Consider the following 19,493-nt stretch of genomic DNA (forward strand, 5'->3'; position numbering starts at 1 on the left):
TACATAGCGTGGCAGACTGCAGGTATCCTGATGTCCACTGAAGTACCTGTACCACTGTGGACAACATACTGAAGCACCCCCTTAGCCCTTCAAAGAATCAGCGTCAGATGCTAGAACAGAGGGAGAATTTTCAATACGGAATACTGAGAAAAGTGTTGATCTGATGCCATCTTCATCTCAAGACTCACTGACAGTAAGTTTGTTAGTGGTACTAACTAGTTAGCTACTAACTGGTCACTACTTCCTCTTCAAGTGGTCTCCCTCTCTACCTACTATAGCACTAGGTAGTTTACAGCATGTCTGTAAACACATCCGCAGTGAACAAAGCCTCTACAAAAAGAAAAGGAGGACTTGTGGCACCTTAGACTAACCAATGTATTTGAGCATAAGCTTTCGTGAGCTACAGCTCACTTCATCGGATGCATGTAGCTCACGAAAGCTCATGCTCAAATACATTGGTTAGTCTCTAAAGGTGCCACAAACACTCCTTTTCTTTTTGCGAATACACACTAACACGGCTGCTCCTCTAAAGCCTCTCCTGCCAGTCCTGAAATAATATCTGTAAAGTAGCACACATGCTCCCATTGACATGGCATGAAATCTGACAGCCCAGTGACAATCTGGAGACCTGGCACTCAAAGAGAAAGCTTATTTTTATATTGTCTCAACTAAAAATATGGTTAGTGTGTTTAGACTTTGCATTCAAACCAAATGTACTGTTCAACCAGCTGCCATATGTGTGCTTCTCATAAGCCTAAAAGAACATGTAGCATCTCTCGCGCCCGGAAGAGAGAGGAAACGGCATTCCATGCACCCCTGCAAATGAGCTAATGGCACCACTTTCATTGGCCAGTACAGATGCGCCCTACCGCACAACTTATGAAGTGGGCGTCAGATCTCTTCGGCCATACATTAGGCAGCCAAATCCCTAACTAGACCTCAATGCAGAGTTGTCTTTTCACCCACACATTGGTTCCAGCCTCCTTGACAGATTTAGGCACTGGAGGAGGACTTAGTCTAAGATGAACAAAGGATACTAAATTGAGACGTTTGAAATGCTAGAGAGAAGACAAAATAATGGAGATTTGGCCAGTCCTTAGAAAGTAGATGGAGGAAAAAACACTTTCAGAAAGTGCCTTAGAAAAGGCAATCACTGTGGTATCTAGATGTTGGACCATATTACTTTCTGGTTAGCAAGCTGTGCAGTAAGCTGGAGAGAGGTACACTGCTTTGTGCCACTGTTCACAACTAAGTGACTCCAACCATTGGTGGAGTAGATGCCCCTATGGCGATGGGCCCAAGTCACATATTGAGAAATCTAGAGTGAATGAAGGTCTTGCAGTACATCCCATAGAAGGCCAAGTCTTGCCTCTGGCAGACCGCAGAGAAGAGCAAATGCTAGAGATAACCCCATGATAGGCACCCATTTGATAACTCAATGAGGGTTTTACAGATAAGCACTATGTATAGCACTCCAACAGATTGGGACAAGCATGGGACATGGCAGTTTGTGTAGTGACCTGCTGCATTCTGCACTAGCTGAAGTTATGCTCGTGAATTTTGAGATGGACCACTCCCATACCACCAGCAGCCAGCTTGCTTCTCAGATATCACTAATTGACTTGTGTAATTGGTATACTAGAGGCTGCCTTCCCCTCATGTGTTTTGAATAGGACCAGACTGTTCCATTCTTTTTAACCCTTTCCCATGCATTTCCAAGCCCTTCACCGGATCCATACCTATCTGCTCCTCATCTGGGATGCTCATGATTTTCATTGCCTCCAGCGTCTCCTGAAACATATCCTTGTCTTGCTGACCCGGGATCGTAACATGCCCATTTGAAAGGAATCTGTACTTGTTGTAAGGCTCCAACAGCAGATCAGCTTAAGGGGGAGGAACAGACAAGGAATGATTGTAGCCTTCATTATAGAGAACAAGCTAGCATTATTTTAGGCAGTTAAGAATGTATGCTTTCCCAAATCTACCAAAAAATGAATTACCTCCTTTGTACACGCTTCTAAGAAAGTCAGTTATAATCACCTGCAGTCTTGATTTTCACGACGACATTTGCCAGTTTCAGCTTCTTTAAAAAACACTCCCAAACATCTCCCCTCCCACCCCCGCCAAACCATCAGCATGGAAGTCAAAAATATCCAGCAGAGACAAAGACAAGACAGCTTTTGTTTTTCTGGCCTCTTTCACTAAAGCAGCAGTCCCCAAACTTTGGCGGGCCATGCCCCCCTTACCTATGTGCATGCCCCTCCTGCCACTGGGCCGTGGCTTGGGGGAGGAGACGGAAGAGAGGGGAACAGGCAGGGGTAAGGGGGCTGAGGCTGGAGCTGCATCTGGAGGTGGGTCTGGGGCCAAGAAGGGGGCCATGGCCAGGGGTCAAGACTGGGGTGGAAGGGCCAGCAGCTGGGGGCCTTTCCCCCAGCTTTGGCCCAAGGCCAGGAATGTAGCCATAGTCAGTGGCCAGGGCTGGCGCAGGGCCAGGAACGAAGCAGTGCTGAGGATGGGGATGGAGCCAGGTGCAGGGCTGGGAGCCGGGGATGTCACTGCAGGCAGGACCGGAGCAGAGTTGGGGCAGGGAGGGGATGGGTGGCATTCCCTCCCCGCTCTGGTGGGGGGCAGGGCTGGCCTGGGCCTCACTGTATCCCCGCCCCCATAATGTTCTTCCATGCCCCTCTAGGGGGGCACACCCTATACTTTGGGGACCTCTGCACTAAAGCCTCAGGGTCAGATTTTCAGAGGTATTCAGGAGCCTAAAGATGCATATAGACGCCTAGTGAGATTTTTCAAAAGCACCTAAGCAGGTTAGGTGCCGGATTACCTTTAAAGATCTGGCCCTCAGTTCTTTTCCTGTCCCCAGCAAGTGAAAACAGTCTTGCTGAGTGAACCAGGGTTTAGGTTTAGATCAGTTGTCTTACGTTTTTCTTGTAGCAGCATTTCTGTAGTCACAGCTCAGAACGCTCTTCTGCCCAGACTTTTTTCTTTCCTCCATCCCACCCCCCCGCCCCGGCACACTGCCAAAGCAGCCCCAGCAGTTCTTGGATCCTGCTCCCATTAGAAGAAGAGACTGTCCTGCAAGTGCATCCTCTTTCAGGTGTCCTGTTGTTTCAAGTCAGTTATGGAGTCCAACACCCAGCTCTGGGAGCCGTATGTTCTGCCATTAACGCTGTGCAGATGGTTCTGAAGTGAGTTCTCTCCCTGCCCCCCACCTCTCCAGTCTGCCTGCCCTCTCCCAGGGTGTGAGTTTAAACTGCTTTCTTAACAGGAAGGTTAGATTGAGATCTTGAGGTGTTATGCTAACAGAGCACAGGCACACCTAGTGCTGCATAGGTGCCAAATGTTATTCTGTATTTTCTTAATTGCCAAGTTTATAAGAAGATTGTTCCTGCCCTGAAGAACCTGCACTCTATTAGAGCAGACTAAACATGGGACAATAGTTCAGACAAGGAAGGGTGTGGAGACATCACTGGCAGGGGTACCAATTCAGGAAGGAAAAAAAAGTTTCAAGGAGATGATTGAAAGGAGAGGTCCTGGTCAGAAAACAGTGGGAGGCAGTTCCAGGCTTTGGAAGAGGGGAAATAATAGGGCCTAGACTGCAAGTGTGTGGAACAATCTGGCAGTTAGGGGAAAGGGACTCTAGTTACAGCACAAGGTACTCACTTTTCAGGTGCTCCCCTGCTCCAGACAATAGATAGTAGAAGATATGGAAGGTTCGCTCGTCTTTGGCTTGACGGATTGCACGTGATTTCTCCAAGAGATCTTTACAGAGTAAAGGAACAACAGAGAGACTAACAAGTAACTTCCCATTCCACTCTCCTCTGAGGAAAGGAGGTTCTATTTGGTGTCAGTGCCCTTTAAATTGGTTGGCGTGACAGGCAGCTTAGTGCTCTGCATTGCCCTTTCAAAGTTTCTGGGTTGACAGCAACCCACCCTTCAACAACCTCAGTGGCTGATTAAGTTTAAGATGTACTTCTGGACTCCTGAGTTAATCCTCATTCCAAGGGTAGGACCAGTATGCAAGACTGAGTTGTGAATAAATAGGGGGGAAAGACACTTGCCACAGTCCTCATTTCCCCTGGTTAAAAGATGAAAGGATCATGGAATCCCAAGTCTACTCAGCGTATCACAGCTTAAAACGCCACTTCTATCCCATAACATTAGAATTATTTCATCCAGAAGGGATTCTTGCTATAACCCCAGCATAGGTTCTGAAATGCTGTACCATTTAAATAAGATTCCCTTTTTACTTGCAGACGAAACTAGAGATCTTAACATGGATCTCTTTAGCCTAAGATGACAGGTGTTGACAGAAGTCTATAGATCCCTCTGACTTCATTGCTGTAAGGTAGCAGACACTATTTGGCTGTATATAGGTAGATAGTTCGGTATGCATGTTCCCACTCCCCATAATTTATTTCCATTAAGTGGCTCCGTGGAAAGGATACAAGTCTCAATATTGGCTCCAACAATGTAGCCATTGACATCAAAGTTGATTCTTATGAACTTGCCCTGAGAAAGAGGTTAGCAGAAATATTAGTGTTATCTTATGCTATCACAGCTAGAGCAAAATGGTAAAGGTCCCAGTATAGGCCTTTCTGCTCCAAACAACATAATTACCAGCTAAGACAAGTTTTAAACAGACCACAAGCCCAGCCAGCTCACAACACTCACTGATCATGGAGCAGTTTAACATCCTTGACACCATAAATTACTCCTATGAGAGTCAAAGGGCCATCAAATTAGATCGAATTTCAGATTGCCTAGGCATCAGGAAACATGTTAAGTTTCATTCTGAAGTGGATCCCCTCCACCTCAGTTCCAGGTGCCATAAGCAGAGACTGCATTCTAGATTGACCACCACCACAGCTCAGCCCCTCTTCAACCATTTACACTTCAATTTGGTTTCTAGTGTAGCTTCCCCGGCCCTTAGAAGCTTTCTGCTGCCCTCCAGAATTAATCCAATACGGGACACTAATCTCTCCTTGGGAGAAAAATGAATTTGACAGACAGACAATGGCACAGGGAGTCCTGGCAAAGGTTCAATATCTTGCAGACCAGGTACTCAATCCCATCAGTACTTTATGGATAATTCACTGACAAGTGAAAACTGTGTCCCAGTTTCACTCAAGGGAAGCCAGTTACAGAAAAGAACATCCCAAGACTGCATATCAGGCACAAAAGTAAAGCAAGACTCCCACAACTCATTCAACTAGTGGCTTCTCCCTCTGGAACACTGGGGACACCAGAAATCATGCAGGATAATACTCACAAATCTCGAGGAGTTGTCATTCTTCACTGTCTTGGCATTTCCAAAAGCCTCCAGGATAGGGTTAGCCTGAAGCAACTGCCTCTCAAGCTCTCCCTAGACAGAAAACCAAAAGTGGATGAAGACAGCAGCTTTTAACACCTTCACCTAGAGGGTCCACGTTTCATCTCATCAGCTTAGCATCTATGTAAAGAAGCCACATTAGATCTTTGGCGATATTCCCCTAAACAAACATTTTAGGGTGCCACGGATTCTTCTTTTGGCAAGACTGAGTTCATTTCAGTATGTAGAAATATTTTCTCCTCCCCAGCCAGTCAGCATCAGTGCAATATTCCCCGCTTCTGGTGCTGGATTTCAGTTACCAGTAGGCAGTCCTGTTTAAGTGTCTTGCCTAAGGCACATCCCACAGGCTTTCTGGGAGCAATGAGAATGGAAAGTTCTTCCCCCAGATCACATCCACATCCCAGCAGCATCCTACTTCCCAGGTGGAAGAACAAAACAAACCTGGCTTTCAGTTGGGAGGGAGCCCTGGATTCTGCACAGGATGAGCTCACCAGTAATAGATGATCAGAATCACAAATCATTTTGGGGACAATAATCTCTGCTTGCACTGGGGCTCTCATCTCTACACAGACCAGCAAAAGCCTTCTCTGTGGGGATGCAACAAAAGGCAACTACTGGTATTTGAGTCAAACTGTTTTATCCACTGTCTTCCACTTCCACACACTCCTCCTCTCCATAGGCAACAGAGTTTTGGGGTGGAGAGACCAGCCAGAATTGCTGTCCCTACTAAGTACTCAATCTCTGGAGCATACACACATTTTCCAGAAGTCTGTAGGTGGTTACTTGAACTGACTGTCCCTTCTCTGTGCTGGAAGTAGGGAGTCCTAGGTATTTCAAAATTAGCCATAGGCAAAAAACACTCCATCCCAGATATCAAAATTGACAACTGGGTTAAGGTTTCTCCTTTTAGTAGTAGAGACTAAGTCTTCAGGACTTCCTGATGCATGGGAATAGAGCCCAACATTTTTGCCCATGAATGCCAATCCCAGAAATCAGATTGCAGAGGGTGTGTTTACATGACAAAGTACTTTTACAGCTCCTTTAATTCTCAAAGTGCATTTACAAACATTAGTCAAGCCTCATGTTGCCTCTAGCGGTGGATAAAATAAATATTAGCCCCATTAATGATGGTAAAAATGAGGCAGAGCTATGAAGTGACTTGCCCAAGGTTAAAACCTGGAATTAGAACCCTGGCATTTCTACTTCTTATTGCTGCGTTCAGGTTACAACACTCCTTTACAAGCCTAAAGTACGGAGTCAACCATTTCTATTAGTCTGCAGAGTTACACACAGAAGACACAGCCACAACTAAGTTTTTATTCACTTTGTCACAAGTGCGTATAAGACGATTTTTAATTTCAGGAACAGGCTGGGATAGCAGCCATCCACCCCATAAGGTCACACTTGGCTGTGCGGAGAAGAAAACCTCAAACTTGCTATAAAAAGTCTGTCAGTAATTTTGCATTTCTCCTGCTATTCTGACATGTGTGAGCTGCAACACCCACGCCTACTCTCCAACAGTTCCCATCCTGTCTGAGTGATCCTGCAGTGCAGTCCTAATCCTGTTTAAGACTGCAATCTGTTGCTATGGAAATGAATGATGTCACAATTTTAACATTACAACTTCACTGCAGGACTAAGGAAAGATCAAAAGACTATTTAGAAGAAAAACAGCACTTAGACTTTGGCATTAAATATATTTAATTATTCAGATAAAAATATCAAACTGGCAAGGCCAAATTTAGCTACACAAGAACTGGAAAGTGACAGTTAAGAGTCTCACAGCAACATGTGTATTGTGGGCAAGTTAATTCCTTCATGTTTTTTAACCTCAGGAATGAAGGGTGCAATTAGTGACACATGGAAGTTGGTGGAGCCAGAAGCAAGTAGAAGGGGAGGGTTAGGATAGCATGATCTAGCGGGTAAGGAGACCCACAATCGTAGAAGGCATGTAGAAGGTCACAATGGTAAGTGGGGGTTGGAGGGGTGCACAGGGTGAGAGGAAGAGGGGAAAGGCTAAAGTTAATCAAATCAGAGATGGATCATGGGAACCAGCTCAGTAGAGTGTTGCAGTGCAGAAGGAATACCAAATCCTTTGCAGAAGCACAGTCTCAGTATGCTACTATAATGCTGCATCTGATTACAAGGTTAATGTTACCAAGAAAGCATTAGCTCCTTTCCTCACTGACATTTAAATATGTAACCTGAACATTGACTTAGCATTAGTTTTAAGCAGAAAAAAGCATGCTTGTGATGTTGGTATTTAAGTAGCCCATGTAGGGTTTCAGGTCATACCTCATAGGAGGGAGCATTCACACCTCTGCAGCCATTGTTTGACTGAAGACTTTTTGCATGGCTCATTAGCAAGGTAGAAGCAGCCGCATACTTAGGACTATCTTTCCAATACGAAAATAAACTTTTCTAAACTACGAAACCTTACAATGTGCAGAATTCAGCAGGAACTGCTGAGATCCTGTAATTAAGACACTGCCAACCTTTCTGTACCCACAGCTGCAGGTCCTGAGCTGATTTTTAAAGAATTTTAAAAAAAGATTCTGTGTGCATTTGAGATGGATACAACATCCCCCTTCCTCCCATGCAAACTGTTGCAGTACCAGCTTCTAGGTCTGCTAGCTCACAGTGGGAATGTGCAGCTGGGTCCTTAGCACCCCCTCTCTCCATGACTGCATATCAGTTTAAGTAATCAATGTCTTTGATGCCCACTGAAAACTCAGAATTCCTCCTCATATGCTCCCAACGTCAAAGAGGAGGAGCCATATGCAAAAAATAGGAACCTTGCCAGCCCCCTGTTTAAAAATAAAAGTCATGAGGAAAGACCCAGAAAGTCAGGAGATTAACTTAAAAATCATTCAATTTAAAAAAGTTTTGGTTTCTTATTTTCTTTCTGGTTTTTGAGCCTTTACGGCTCACGACAGCAAGCTTTTCTCTACAGCCATGAAAGCTACAAGCTTCCTTTAAAAATAGGGGGGAAAAAAGGATTCTCAAGAAACATGATTCCAGCAGCTGGAGCTTTAAGAAAACAGCACCAGGCACCACATCACTCATGATAAAAAACTGCCAGAGTTGCAACATGGCATTTGCATTTCTGATTGCAAAGAAGTTATAAACTTTAGTTTTGAAAATAGTACTCTCCTCTCCTATGATTTGAAACAGGTGAAGCGAGGTAGACAGCAAACATGGAATGCTTCAACCACAACTCAACTGCCCCATTCCCCAATACACAATTTGATTAAGTGAAAACAGGGATTTTAATGGAATGCTGTATGCCCTAAATGCAGCATCACCCTGCCTAGTAGTACTTACCACCATAAATGCAGTGATTTTCTTTTTCTTTTCTTTTTTTTTTTTTGAGGCGGGGGGGGGAAATCACCTAAAACATTAATCATTGCTTTAGAATCTTTGCAGCTCAATAGAAATTGGAGGAAAGGGTCCGTCCCCCCACTGCAGCTGAGAGAAGGGCTTCAGAAAAGCTGTTTTTGTTTGAAAAAGTAGGAAAGCAGAGACTTGAGTTGTAAATTTAATCTCTTGACCAAAAGATACTAGAAATGCAAAAGGCTCTAGGCTACCAAATGTCACCCCATTATTGTATTGCACTGCCCATGCAGGAGACAAAGATTCATGCTACATCCTCAATCTAATGGTGCCAGCAGCAGGGCCTAATCTAGTAGCCTTGGGGGTTAGCACAAGCAGAGTCTGTAGACTTGTTCCCTTGGGTAGTGATAGGTCAGGGTGGGCAAACTACGGCCCACATCCAGCCTGCCAGCAGATTTAATCGATCCCTCAAGCTCCTGCCGGAGAGTGGAGTCTGGGGCTTGCCCCACTCTGATGCTCCAGCTGAGGAGCGGGGCTGGGGGCCACTTGGCACGTGTGTAGCGTCGCACCACACAGTTCCCAGAAGCAGTGGCACGTCCCCCTTCTGGCTCCTACATTTAGGGGCAGCCAGGGGGCTCCACACACAGCCCCCAGCCCAAGCGCCGCCCCCGCAGCTCCCACTGGCTGGGAACTGCGGCCAATGGGACCTGCAGGGGTGGCAACAGCAGATGGGGCAGCGTGCAGAGGCACCTGGCCGCACTGCCATGTAGAAGCCAGAGGAGGTACATGCGGCTGCTTCAGGTAAGCGCTGCCTAGAGCCTGCGCCCCAAGCCCCTCCCGCGCCCCAACCCCCTGCCCCAGTCCTGATCCCCCTCCCACCCCCTTGATCCCAGTCCATAACACCCTCCTACACCCCAATCCCCTCATCCCCAGCCCCACTCCAAAGCCTGCACCCCCAACCCGAGCCCTCACCCCAACCAGTCCCCTCCTCCACCCTGAACTCCACATTTCTGGCCCCACCCCAGAGATCACCCCTCCCCAACCAAAGCCCTCAACCCCAATTTTGTGAGCATGCATGGCCCACCATACAATTTCCCTACCCAGATGTGGCCCTCAGGCCAAAAATTTGCCCACCCCGTGATAGGTGAACAGATGTCTCAAAAGTTACTATACTAATCTGTAGACAAACTGAGTTGGAATCTGGAGTCAGGCCTAGGGAGTGTGAAGGTCAGCAGGGCTGCAGAGAGGTCTCATTACCATCTAACACTAAGGAACCTGAATAGTTCTAATCCTCATTGGTAAGGCTGGTAACCAACATGGAGCCACCAGAGTTAAAAGTGAGCTGCAGGATTCCTTAAGAGAATCTTCCAAATGGAGCTTGAACTCCGAGAACTCATGTGTTAAGCCCAGCTAAAGGCTGGTTTATACCGTAACCAGATCCTTGGTCTGCTTAGATGACTGAAGTTTCACTTGAGAATAAGCAGCAGAAGAATGCTCAACTCCCAATCCCATGATCCTTTCACTTCACTCCCCACCCCTCCCCCCGCAAACATACACATTCCAAGAAAAAAATATAAAAGCAAAATGTTTCTAAATACAGCTACTGACAGGCCATGGCAAAAGCTTTTGTATATCTCAAAGTCTGGCACATGGAAGCTATGTTTTTGTTTTGATTCCAGAAGCCACTCATTAGAACAGTGTGCTTACACAAACATACACATCTGCATGCAGAGAGTATCCTTTTCATATACCCTATATACAGACACAGCATGGCTATTGTTAAGTTTCTAAGAAGAGGTTTCTACATAAAGATATTGAAGATGCGCTTGGCATCTGGGTTTTGTTATAAAGCTCAGAAGTTAACTGCATTTCCCATGTGTGTAACTCTGGCTAACAAGCTCATTGTGTTGGAACATCCAGTACACTCAGGGCAGCAGCTTCCTGACCTTTCCCAGCAACTGCACCCACAGCTAACTTGCTGTGGTGAAAGGCTAGACAGCCAGTCAACTCCATCTGGTTAGGAACACCATGCACACCAGAGGCTCTATATGCAGTTCTAGGAAAGCCAGGTTCAGTTCAACTCCCCTTCACTATACAGGAACAGTTTCTCTACAGTGTACTTGGGAAGTTCTACAAGAGACCTTGAGTGCAGACTAGATGAGTGAACTTGACATAACTGCAATCTCTAATTGATAGCATCTCACAAAAGGTTATTGTGCATCATAAAAACAGAACTGTGAGTTGTCTATGGGACTGTTCTAGCTGCAGAAAGTGACACTGGTGTGAAGTGAAAAGGTGCTCAAGTCACACAATGGGACAAAATGCATTCCTGGTGCAGAACGTGCAGTAAACGTGCAGCTCACCTAAGAGGATACAACTGATGAGTTCGGTCATAATCCATCAAGGGGAGAGGGAGGGGAAAAAAATATAAGTGAGACAACTGCAAAGACCCCTTGTTCTAATGTATTTAGATACTTTTCACCCATTTAAAAGTTGTTATAGTTTCAGTCAAGTCTTCAGCTCATATCTATGAACCTCTCCAAATTGGAGAGACTGCTTATAGAACAGATTTCACAACCAGCCCCAAGATACAGGGGAGTAGAATAAAGGAGACCACATCTCCAGGGAGTGGGTCACTTAAGTTGCTTGGATTGGTCACAAATTATATGAACGAGTCAGAAGACCAATACGTGATGGTTTGTAAACTGTGCCCCTAAACACACCCACCTATGAAACCAAAACGCTCTGAAAAACTGCTGTATCTCCACTGAAGTCAATGGAATTATGAGGGAGAATGGCGGCCCCTGACTTGTGAGGTTTTTAAAGCTACACACAAAATTGTCATGGCTCCATAGTTCATGGTCTCCTCACTCCCCTATGCACAAGTTGGTACCTAGTGTTTTATTCAGCCAGTATTAACCAAGGTATCTCCTAGCGTACCATAGCTTGTAGGTGCTCGGCATGACAGTGCAGCATCCTTGTAGGGAACACAGGCACTTACCTGGTCTTTTTTACTCTTGTGTGAGGAAGCAACATGAGCCAAATACTGAATGACCTTCTTGGTGTTCTCTGTCTTACCAGCTCCTGATTCACCTCTGCAAAGACAGAGCCTGGGATTCATTCAAGAACAAGATGGGGGAAAATGCATTCACCTTTTTAAACCTAAAATGCTTGTCAGCTGATCAGTGCTTTTAGTTGCATTCTTGCCATTAAACATTGCTTTGAGATACCTGCCCTAACAGAGAACCTGAACACATTAAGTGAAGAGTAGAGCAACCAGTACTGTGCTCTAGTCCTATTGCTCAGCCAGTTTCTCGTGACTTTGGGGGTAGGAGGGGCGGGGAAGGAAAGAATAAAGGTAATTTTCCAGTCACTTGGCAGCCTTCACATGCAAGTGGTTGAGGAATAATGGGGGCAGGGGAGGAGGGGGGAGAAGAGAACCACGGGACAGGACACAAAGGCAATTAAGTGAATTACTTAAAAGGAATTTCCCTAAGCAAAAGAGCTGTAGTTAACTCCTTCAGAACCAGAAATTAACAGGGTTTGGGGGATCAGTCTTATTTTTAGGCTCAACAGAGGAAACTGCAGTGTTAAATAGGCACATTATTCCCTACAACCTCAGCCTAGATAGCATGAATGAGAGCACATGGCTGTTGACTGTATATACACCACTGCTACCCCAGTTCTTCCAAAGTCCTTTCCAAGCATCAATAAAGTAACATCTCCACTAGGCAGTCACCTTAAGATCACCTGTTTCCTGCTCCTTCATGCCAGAGACAATCCTTGTGCAGAAAGAGGTGAGATGTGGGCAGGGAAGGGATGCTAATGGTAGGATTTAAACAGGCAAAATGTTCCCTAGCCTCTACAGTATCATGTGACATACTGACTCCAGTAAACCCCCAATTAAGCCCTCCAGCAGGATTTTAACAAGAGCTGACAGCAAGACAAGCTGAAGAATGTAAATACTCACGTGCACAGAATGGACTGATCCTCTCGATCTGAAATAAAAGAAACACACAGAATCAGAGAGGCCAAAACTCACTTCTGCCTCCACTACAAAAGCTATTAAATTCAGAGGGTATGCTGGCACTCCCCAAAACATGGAGAGCAGAAGCCACTAAGCATCCTCATGCAAGCATCTTCAGAAGTATGACCAGTCACCTCTAAATCTTGGCATAGTTCCTCCCCTCTCCCTAAAGTCCTAAAGGTAGCACCATCATTTTAGTTTTACCTGTCCAGATGTATCTGTAGTTCAGCACAAAACAAGGTAATTGTTATTTTGCTTTTTCCAGGGTGTGAAAAGAACCCCTACTCCTAATTTGTTCCTGTGCCTCCTGAACTATTTGCTTCCAAATGCAGAATAGGCCCTGCAACTCCAATCCTGCCACAAGGCGATTACGGACATTGAGCTATCCTTTAAAGCAAGGGAGGCCTAAGCATTGACTACAGCTTTAGCTGTGATGGGGATGCTAGGGTGAAAAAAATGTGGCTCAAGGTTTTTGCTTTAGCCATTTCTTATGTGGCAAGTTCAGGACTGAGGCACTGTACTTACACAAAAACCCACTGCATTAAAAGAACATTAAGGTTGCAATGTCAAATACAGGAAGTACCAGAATTAAGGTTGACCATAAACCCAAATTTGGATCCCTTGTGTATATGTACTGGGAGTATTCAATTACATGAACAAACACCATCCTCCCATCTCTCCCTCTCCATCCCACCAACACACACACAAACCCTCATTCAGTGCAGAATGGATGGTGCTCACTGAATGGGTAACTATTTAACACTTCAATATGTGGCCACATGTATAATTTACTGCGCACCATCCAAACCCTGCATCGAATACACAACTATTAGTTTCTGCATAGGCTTTACTATGGTGTTGTCATAACATCTTAGATTTTTAAAAACATTAGTGAATTTATCTTCACAAACACCCCTATGTCCCAGCCTCTTCCCTTTCCTCTCCCCCACCCCCAGTTTCCACCTTCCTTCCCTGGCTCCTGTTCAAGGTTCCCCCTGCATCCCTACCAGTCCTATCCTCCCCTTACATGGCTCCTACCGTTCTTGTCCCCATATCCACTTCCTATTATTATCTTCCCTCTCCACCCCCATTCCTGTCTCCACCCACCCTGCCCCCTCTCCCTCCCCCCCCTCCCCCAGCTCCTATGCTTTCTTTTTCCCCTCCACTACCCAGTATTTAATCACTTTCCCCTCCCCTGTTCCTCACTTAGGTAGCTTCCTCCTCCATGCTGGCTGGGTATCAGTAGGGGGAGACAGAGCACAGGACAGAGCGTTTCCATGCTCAGTTGGAGTCCAGTGCTATGCTGGCTCCTAGTAGCCAGCAGCAGCAATTGCAGGGAGAGTCCTAACCCAGGAATGGAAGATGCTCAGTTATTGTGGGGACAGCACTGCTACTGTGAAGTCTGGTTTCGCATGGGAGCTATGGGGATGTAGTATGCTCTGTGCAGACTGAATCTTCAAAAATTTAGCTGCCAACCAAGTCTGAGCATGATGTGCTGAGACTTTCAGATGCTCTGAATTTATCAGAGTTCATAGAGGTCAAAAGCAGAAGGGATTATTAGATCTAGTCTTACCTTTGTATTACAGGCCATTCCGTTTCACCCTGTTACCCATATATTTAGCCCAATAACTTTTTGACTAAAACTTCCAGAAAGACATCCAGTCTTGATTTGAAGATATCAAGAAATGGAGGGAAATTTGTGGAGTCTGATATATGTTCCAATGGTTAAACAACCTGTTAAATTTGTGCCTTTATTTCTAATTTGTCTGGCTTCGGCTTCCAGACATTTGTTCTTGTTATGCCTTTCCTCAAACTAAAGTGCTCTGCAGTACCTAGTATTTTCTCCCCTTGTACACTGTAATCAAGTCATCTCTCAATTTTCTTTTTGCAAGATAAACAGACTGAGCTCTAAGTTTCACAGTAAGGCATTTTCTCCAGCCTTCAAATAGTTAGTTTGTAGCTCTTTACTGCACCCTCTCCAGTTTTTCAATATCCTTTTAAAAATTCTGACACCAGCACTCTGGTCTGTATTCCAGTACCAGTCTCACCAATGCCATACACAGAGGTTTAAAAACAAAAACAAAGAACAAAAAAATCACCTTCCTACTCCTGTTTATATATCCAAGGATCTAGCCCCTTCCTGTAAAAAGTCACCCAACGGCAAAAGGCATATCAGACACCAGGACACTCACCCCAGGCAAATTTCAGGTCCCTGCTTTAAAACATGGACATGGTAGGACTTCTTAATTAAAACTGTGGCAAGAGGGGTTTTTGTTTTTTAAACTAGTCAAAAAAAACGTATTTTCCCCGATTTTGTCTTCAGACGTGACTGAACCATTTTACTGAAACTTGCCAAAAATATTTAGTGCAAGGCAGACATTGGGCATGGAAAGTCTCAGCCTAAATGGTTTAAGTCTGGCAAAATCATAACAAAAAAGAAAATAGGGTCTTGAAATTAAGCATCTGGCAACCTTAACTATAGGTATAACTACTTATAATGAAGTGAAAAGAAAAGGAGTACTTGTGGCACCTTAGAGACTAAAATTTATTTGAGCATAAGCTTTCGTGAGCTACACAAAAGCTTATGCTCAAATAAATTTGTTAGTCTCTAAGGTGCCACAAGTACTCCTTTGCTTTTTGCGAATACTGACTAACACAGCTGCTATTCTGAAACCTATAACGAAGTGGCAGACTTCAGTCACTGAAGACTTAAGGTATGTTCAATGTAGTTCTTTAAGAAATCCACAGCTGAATGACAGGTATAAGGACAGACCTCTAAGCAGTTCAGAAGGCCACACCCATTAAGGTCTCCAGGCGGTCAATGGATCACCAAGGTATGCACCAGGATTCTGCATGACTGGGCACTTGGAGGGTTCATCGGTGATTAACTAATGACTAATCTGCACATAGCCCCAGGTGTTGTATTCAGTAGGACAGACACCTGGCTGGTTTTGCAGCACATTCATATGTAGCTATGGCCTTTTGAAAACTTGATTAAGTGATGAGCAGCTCATTTGCTGGAAGAGCTTATTCGGGGGCTCATGTAGGAAGCCTGTTTGAGACAAAAAGGTAATATCCATATCCTTCATGATAAAACAGTGGCAAACAGCCACATAAGCCAGATGTCAAATAGAACAGAGTTGATGGACACTAGAATCAAACTTACACAAATCAAATGCCCTGGCAGACACTTTGTCTGGAGCAGCTGTTCTCAGACTGTGGGTTGGGACCCCAAAGTAGGTCATGACCCCATTTTAATGGGGTTGCCAAGGCCAGCATTAGACTCAATGGGACCCAGGGCTGAAGCCGAAGCCCGAGTGCTTTAGCTCTGGGCAGTGGGGCTCAGACTCTCCCCCCGCCCCTGGGTCATGTAGTAATTTTTGTTGTCTGAAAGGGGTTGTGGTGCAATGAAGTTTGAAAACTGCTGGTCTAGAAGAATGTTTTAGAATCTCATGTGAGGGAGGGAGGTGGTGACACAGCAGCAGTCTAGTTAATATCCTCCACAGGTGGATGGTAAGTAGAGTTTCTCCTTTTCACACCTTACTATAGAAATAGACATACCAGTTGGTGACCATCCAGGAAAAACCCTAGACAGTAAGGGTGAACCCTTTCAGTGCTATGTTACCCCCTCCCATTTGCTTTCCCCATGACCAGCAGCAGCTGTGAGTCACCTCCGCTTTAAGCCACTAGGAATGTACCTGCGAGTGCAGGCAAGTCACAGCAGTATGCAGACACTACCATAAAAGGAAACATTCCAGTTTGGAATCTAAGGAGAAATTCCTTCCCAGCAGTGCAAAACAGCCATCACTGGGATAGCTGGAATTCTTCTAATTGTGTACGGACAGAAGACTCAAATGCTGTGCTGAACCACAAAAAGTAGGACCCCAGCAGAAGGCCAAAAAGAGTTGTTAAATTGCTACAAAAACAGCAGCTCTTAGAAGTTTTTCCACTTTAAGAGGCACTTACTCTAAATTCCAGGATGTTACATATTCCATACAACCCTCTCATTTTTCTTGCATAACCACGGCCAAAGTCAAACTTCAGTTGCCAGAACTAGAAGCATCCATTTTCTTGGAGGCCCACCTCCCACATCTCCAAAACTGGTGGCACATGCAAGTTACTCATACTGGGTAACAACTTCAATTGCTTACTATAGGGTAATTGCCTGAAAAGCAGATTCTTTTCAAAGTCACTCCTCTGAATTACATATTTAATAAGTAAACCATTAGTCTAACTGCAGCAACAATTCTGTACTTTAGACCAGCTGGCAAAGAAATATTTCTATCTAAGCTTTATTTAGTTCTTATTACCACAGTATCAGAGTACTTACAAAGTAATCTCAAGGATCCAGAAAGTAGTCTTCAAATTCAAGGTGTACAGTAATACTCTAAGTGCATATTACATACATTTCTTTTTTTGCCTATGCAAAAAAAGAACCATTCTTAACCTCTGTAGTCCCCAGATATCAGAGTGCATTTAGGTTGGTTCCAGGATCTGAAAGCATTTGCACAAAAATATATCATTAAGCCAAAAGTTGATTTTTACAAGAGATGTAAAAATCCTCAATGAAACGTTGTACTGTGAGATAGCAAATGGACTGTATGAGTTCTGGGACTGCTTTTGCATATGCTAGTACAATGGGCAAGTGGCTACAACCTCAGCTCTCAGAGCAGCAGCCATGTTAGTCTGTATTCACAAAAAGAAAAGGAGTACTTGTGGCACCTTAGAGACTAACAAATTTATTTGAGCATAAGCTTTCGTGAGCTACAGCTCAGCTTCATCCGATGAAGTGAGCTGTAGCTCACGAAAGCTTATGCTCAAATAAATTTGTTAACCTCTGCTCAGGTGGTTTTGTTTTGGAGGATTTGGGGGTGTGGAGGAAGAGAAATTAGAAGGCTAGAACAGAACATTCAGTTTATGCTAAACATTTTAGTTACAGAACATCCTAAAAGGCCTTTATCACCCACTTCCTCTGCATGAGCAACTCCGATTTTGAGCCTGTACATCTCCATAAAAGGAGAAGTAATATAGCTTTCACACAATGGTGACATCATCTTTCCAGCTAAGAGGAAGTGTATCTGAAAGGCAATGGCTTGGCTTGCAATCCCCAGCCTATAGCTGACTCATTAAGGCAAAAAGCTTAACCATTGCTAGATGGTACCACCCACCTCCTAACCACTGAACATAACGTCTGGCAGAAGACAGGCCAGAGAAAATGCCTAGTCTTCTTCGTTTCCGTTACTAAATGCTCCTCTGACACTGCTGCTAGTGCATGCAGTCCAATTTAAGCAACTGACAGGCTGAGCAAATGAGGGGATTGAGCTGAAGTGAGAGTGCAAGACTGATTTAGCCTTAAATGAAAAGGTTTGATCCATGAAGCACTTCAGTCCTGCACCCTCTTCACACACACCTGATTTTACCATGTAATCTTATTACAGCCTCCCCCCCCCCCCCCCCCACACACACAGAGCAGGCTCCTTTAGGGCTCTTCCCAGTGGCCTTATCTACACTTGCATTTTATTTCAAGTTTCTCCCCACAGCCACTCCATTGGTGTGAGTGTAGCACAGCCCGACCAGTGGTATTTGAACAAGCATGCCATCTAGCCATGTTGCAAGCAGGGTTAGAAGCACTGTGATTAAAAAGCCAGCAGACAGTCTATCTTATCACTCCAACTGGGAAAAAAATTTGGAAGTAAAATGTTCGTGTAGACAAAGTCAAAATCCAAGATCCAAAACCAGAATTAATATGAAGGTGACCCTGGACAGGGATAGCAACAGAACTTCTAGGGAAGAATGGACAAGGGAAGAATCAGCTGAAGTTAAGTCTCAGCTTCATGCTATCTGAAGCTGAAAGATTTGTACAAAAAAGTTAAATATACACAAGTTGTTCTATATATTGATGGAAACATCTAAGCTTATTTCCCCAAGACATTCTTGGACCAGATCCCAGATCCCCTCCTCCAGCATTCCAGACCTGAATCTGGAAACAGCAAAATAGAAAGGTGTCTACCTGAAATTTTAGGTTACACAAATGTTTGGGGAGTTCTGAAAGGAAAAAAATTGTATGCATGCTCCTGTGCTCATGGTGCCAATACCATATTCAGCAGAGGGACTGACAGTCTGGGCTAAAGTGCCACAAACTGGCTAAAATACTTCAGCTTTGGTTTATAAGAACCAACCAAAAGGTGCGTAGTAAGCAGCACAAAGCAAATGGGTAAAGAATTTTCTATGTTCTTTGCTTGAATAGAAATGGTGTTTCAAAGCAAAAAAAGACACTTCCAAATTGGTTATGACTCCTGAGTGCAATCTGAGAGAAGACAATCCCCTATTAAAAAAAACATTAAACTATGGAAATCAAAAGCTACATTAGCCTTATCACCCAATTCACATGTAGACACCACTGAAAAGAAACATTCTGTATGACAAGCAAGCAAAAACTTAACAATGCCTCTTGCTTTGGATTATTGTAGAGCCATGCACAAATTGCTAAAGAAATCACTAGTAGTTTTCATTCCATTTTAGTGGGAATTTAACTGGACCCTTCCATGCTGTTAAAAAACCAAACCCACACACAACAACTAAAACCCACACTCAGTCTCCCATAACCCACAGCTCTGCTGCCACCTCTAGCAACTGAACGGCTATGTAGCTGGTGGAGAACCAGTTCAGATATTTACTGCATAGCAGTCACCAAGCGTTAAGCATCCAGGGACATACAGGGGGAAGAGCTCTCTTAAGGGAGCAGACAGTTCCACACATACAAGTTTGACAAGAAGATGAAATGCTGGTTGGGTC

The 19,493-nt window shown here is 44.5% G+C and overlaps 1 protein-coding gene across 1 annotated transcript in view; it reads right to left on the minus strand.

Annotated features, from left to right (window-relative positions):
- MYH9 (myosin heavy chain 9) overlaps nt 1–19,493 on the minus strand; it is a 96,674-nt gene that overhangs the window by 43,723 nt on the left and 33,458 nt on the right. Inside the window, exons 4-9 of the mRNA XM_048832963.2 lie at nt 12,642–12,669; nt 11,673–11,766; nt 5,279–5,371; nt 4,455–4,518; nt 3,670–3,768; nt 1,740–1,883 (exon numbers count right to left, since the gene is read on the minus strand). Coding sequence (XP_048688920.1) covers nt 1,740–1,883; nt 3,670–3,768; nt 4,455–4,518; nt 5,279–5,371; nt 11,673–11,766; nt 12,642–12,669 — 522 coding nt within the window. The remainder of the gene's footprint in view (nt 1–1,739; nt 1,884–3,669; nt 3,769–4,454; nt 4,519–5,278; nt 5,372–11,672; nt 11,767–12,641; nt 12,670–19,493) is intronic.

This window comes from Caretta caretta, chromosome 1 (genome assembly GCF_965140235.1).
Source record: "Caretta caretta isolate rCarCar2 chromosome 1, rCarCar1.hap1, whole genome shotgun sequence".
Taxonomy (NCBI): Eukaryota; Metazoa; Chordata; order Testudines; family Cheloniidae; genus Caretta; species Caretta caretta.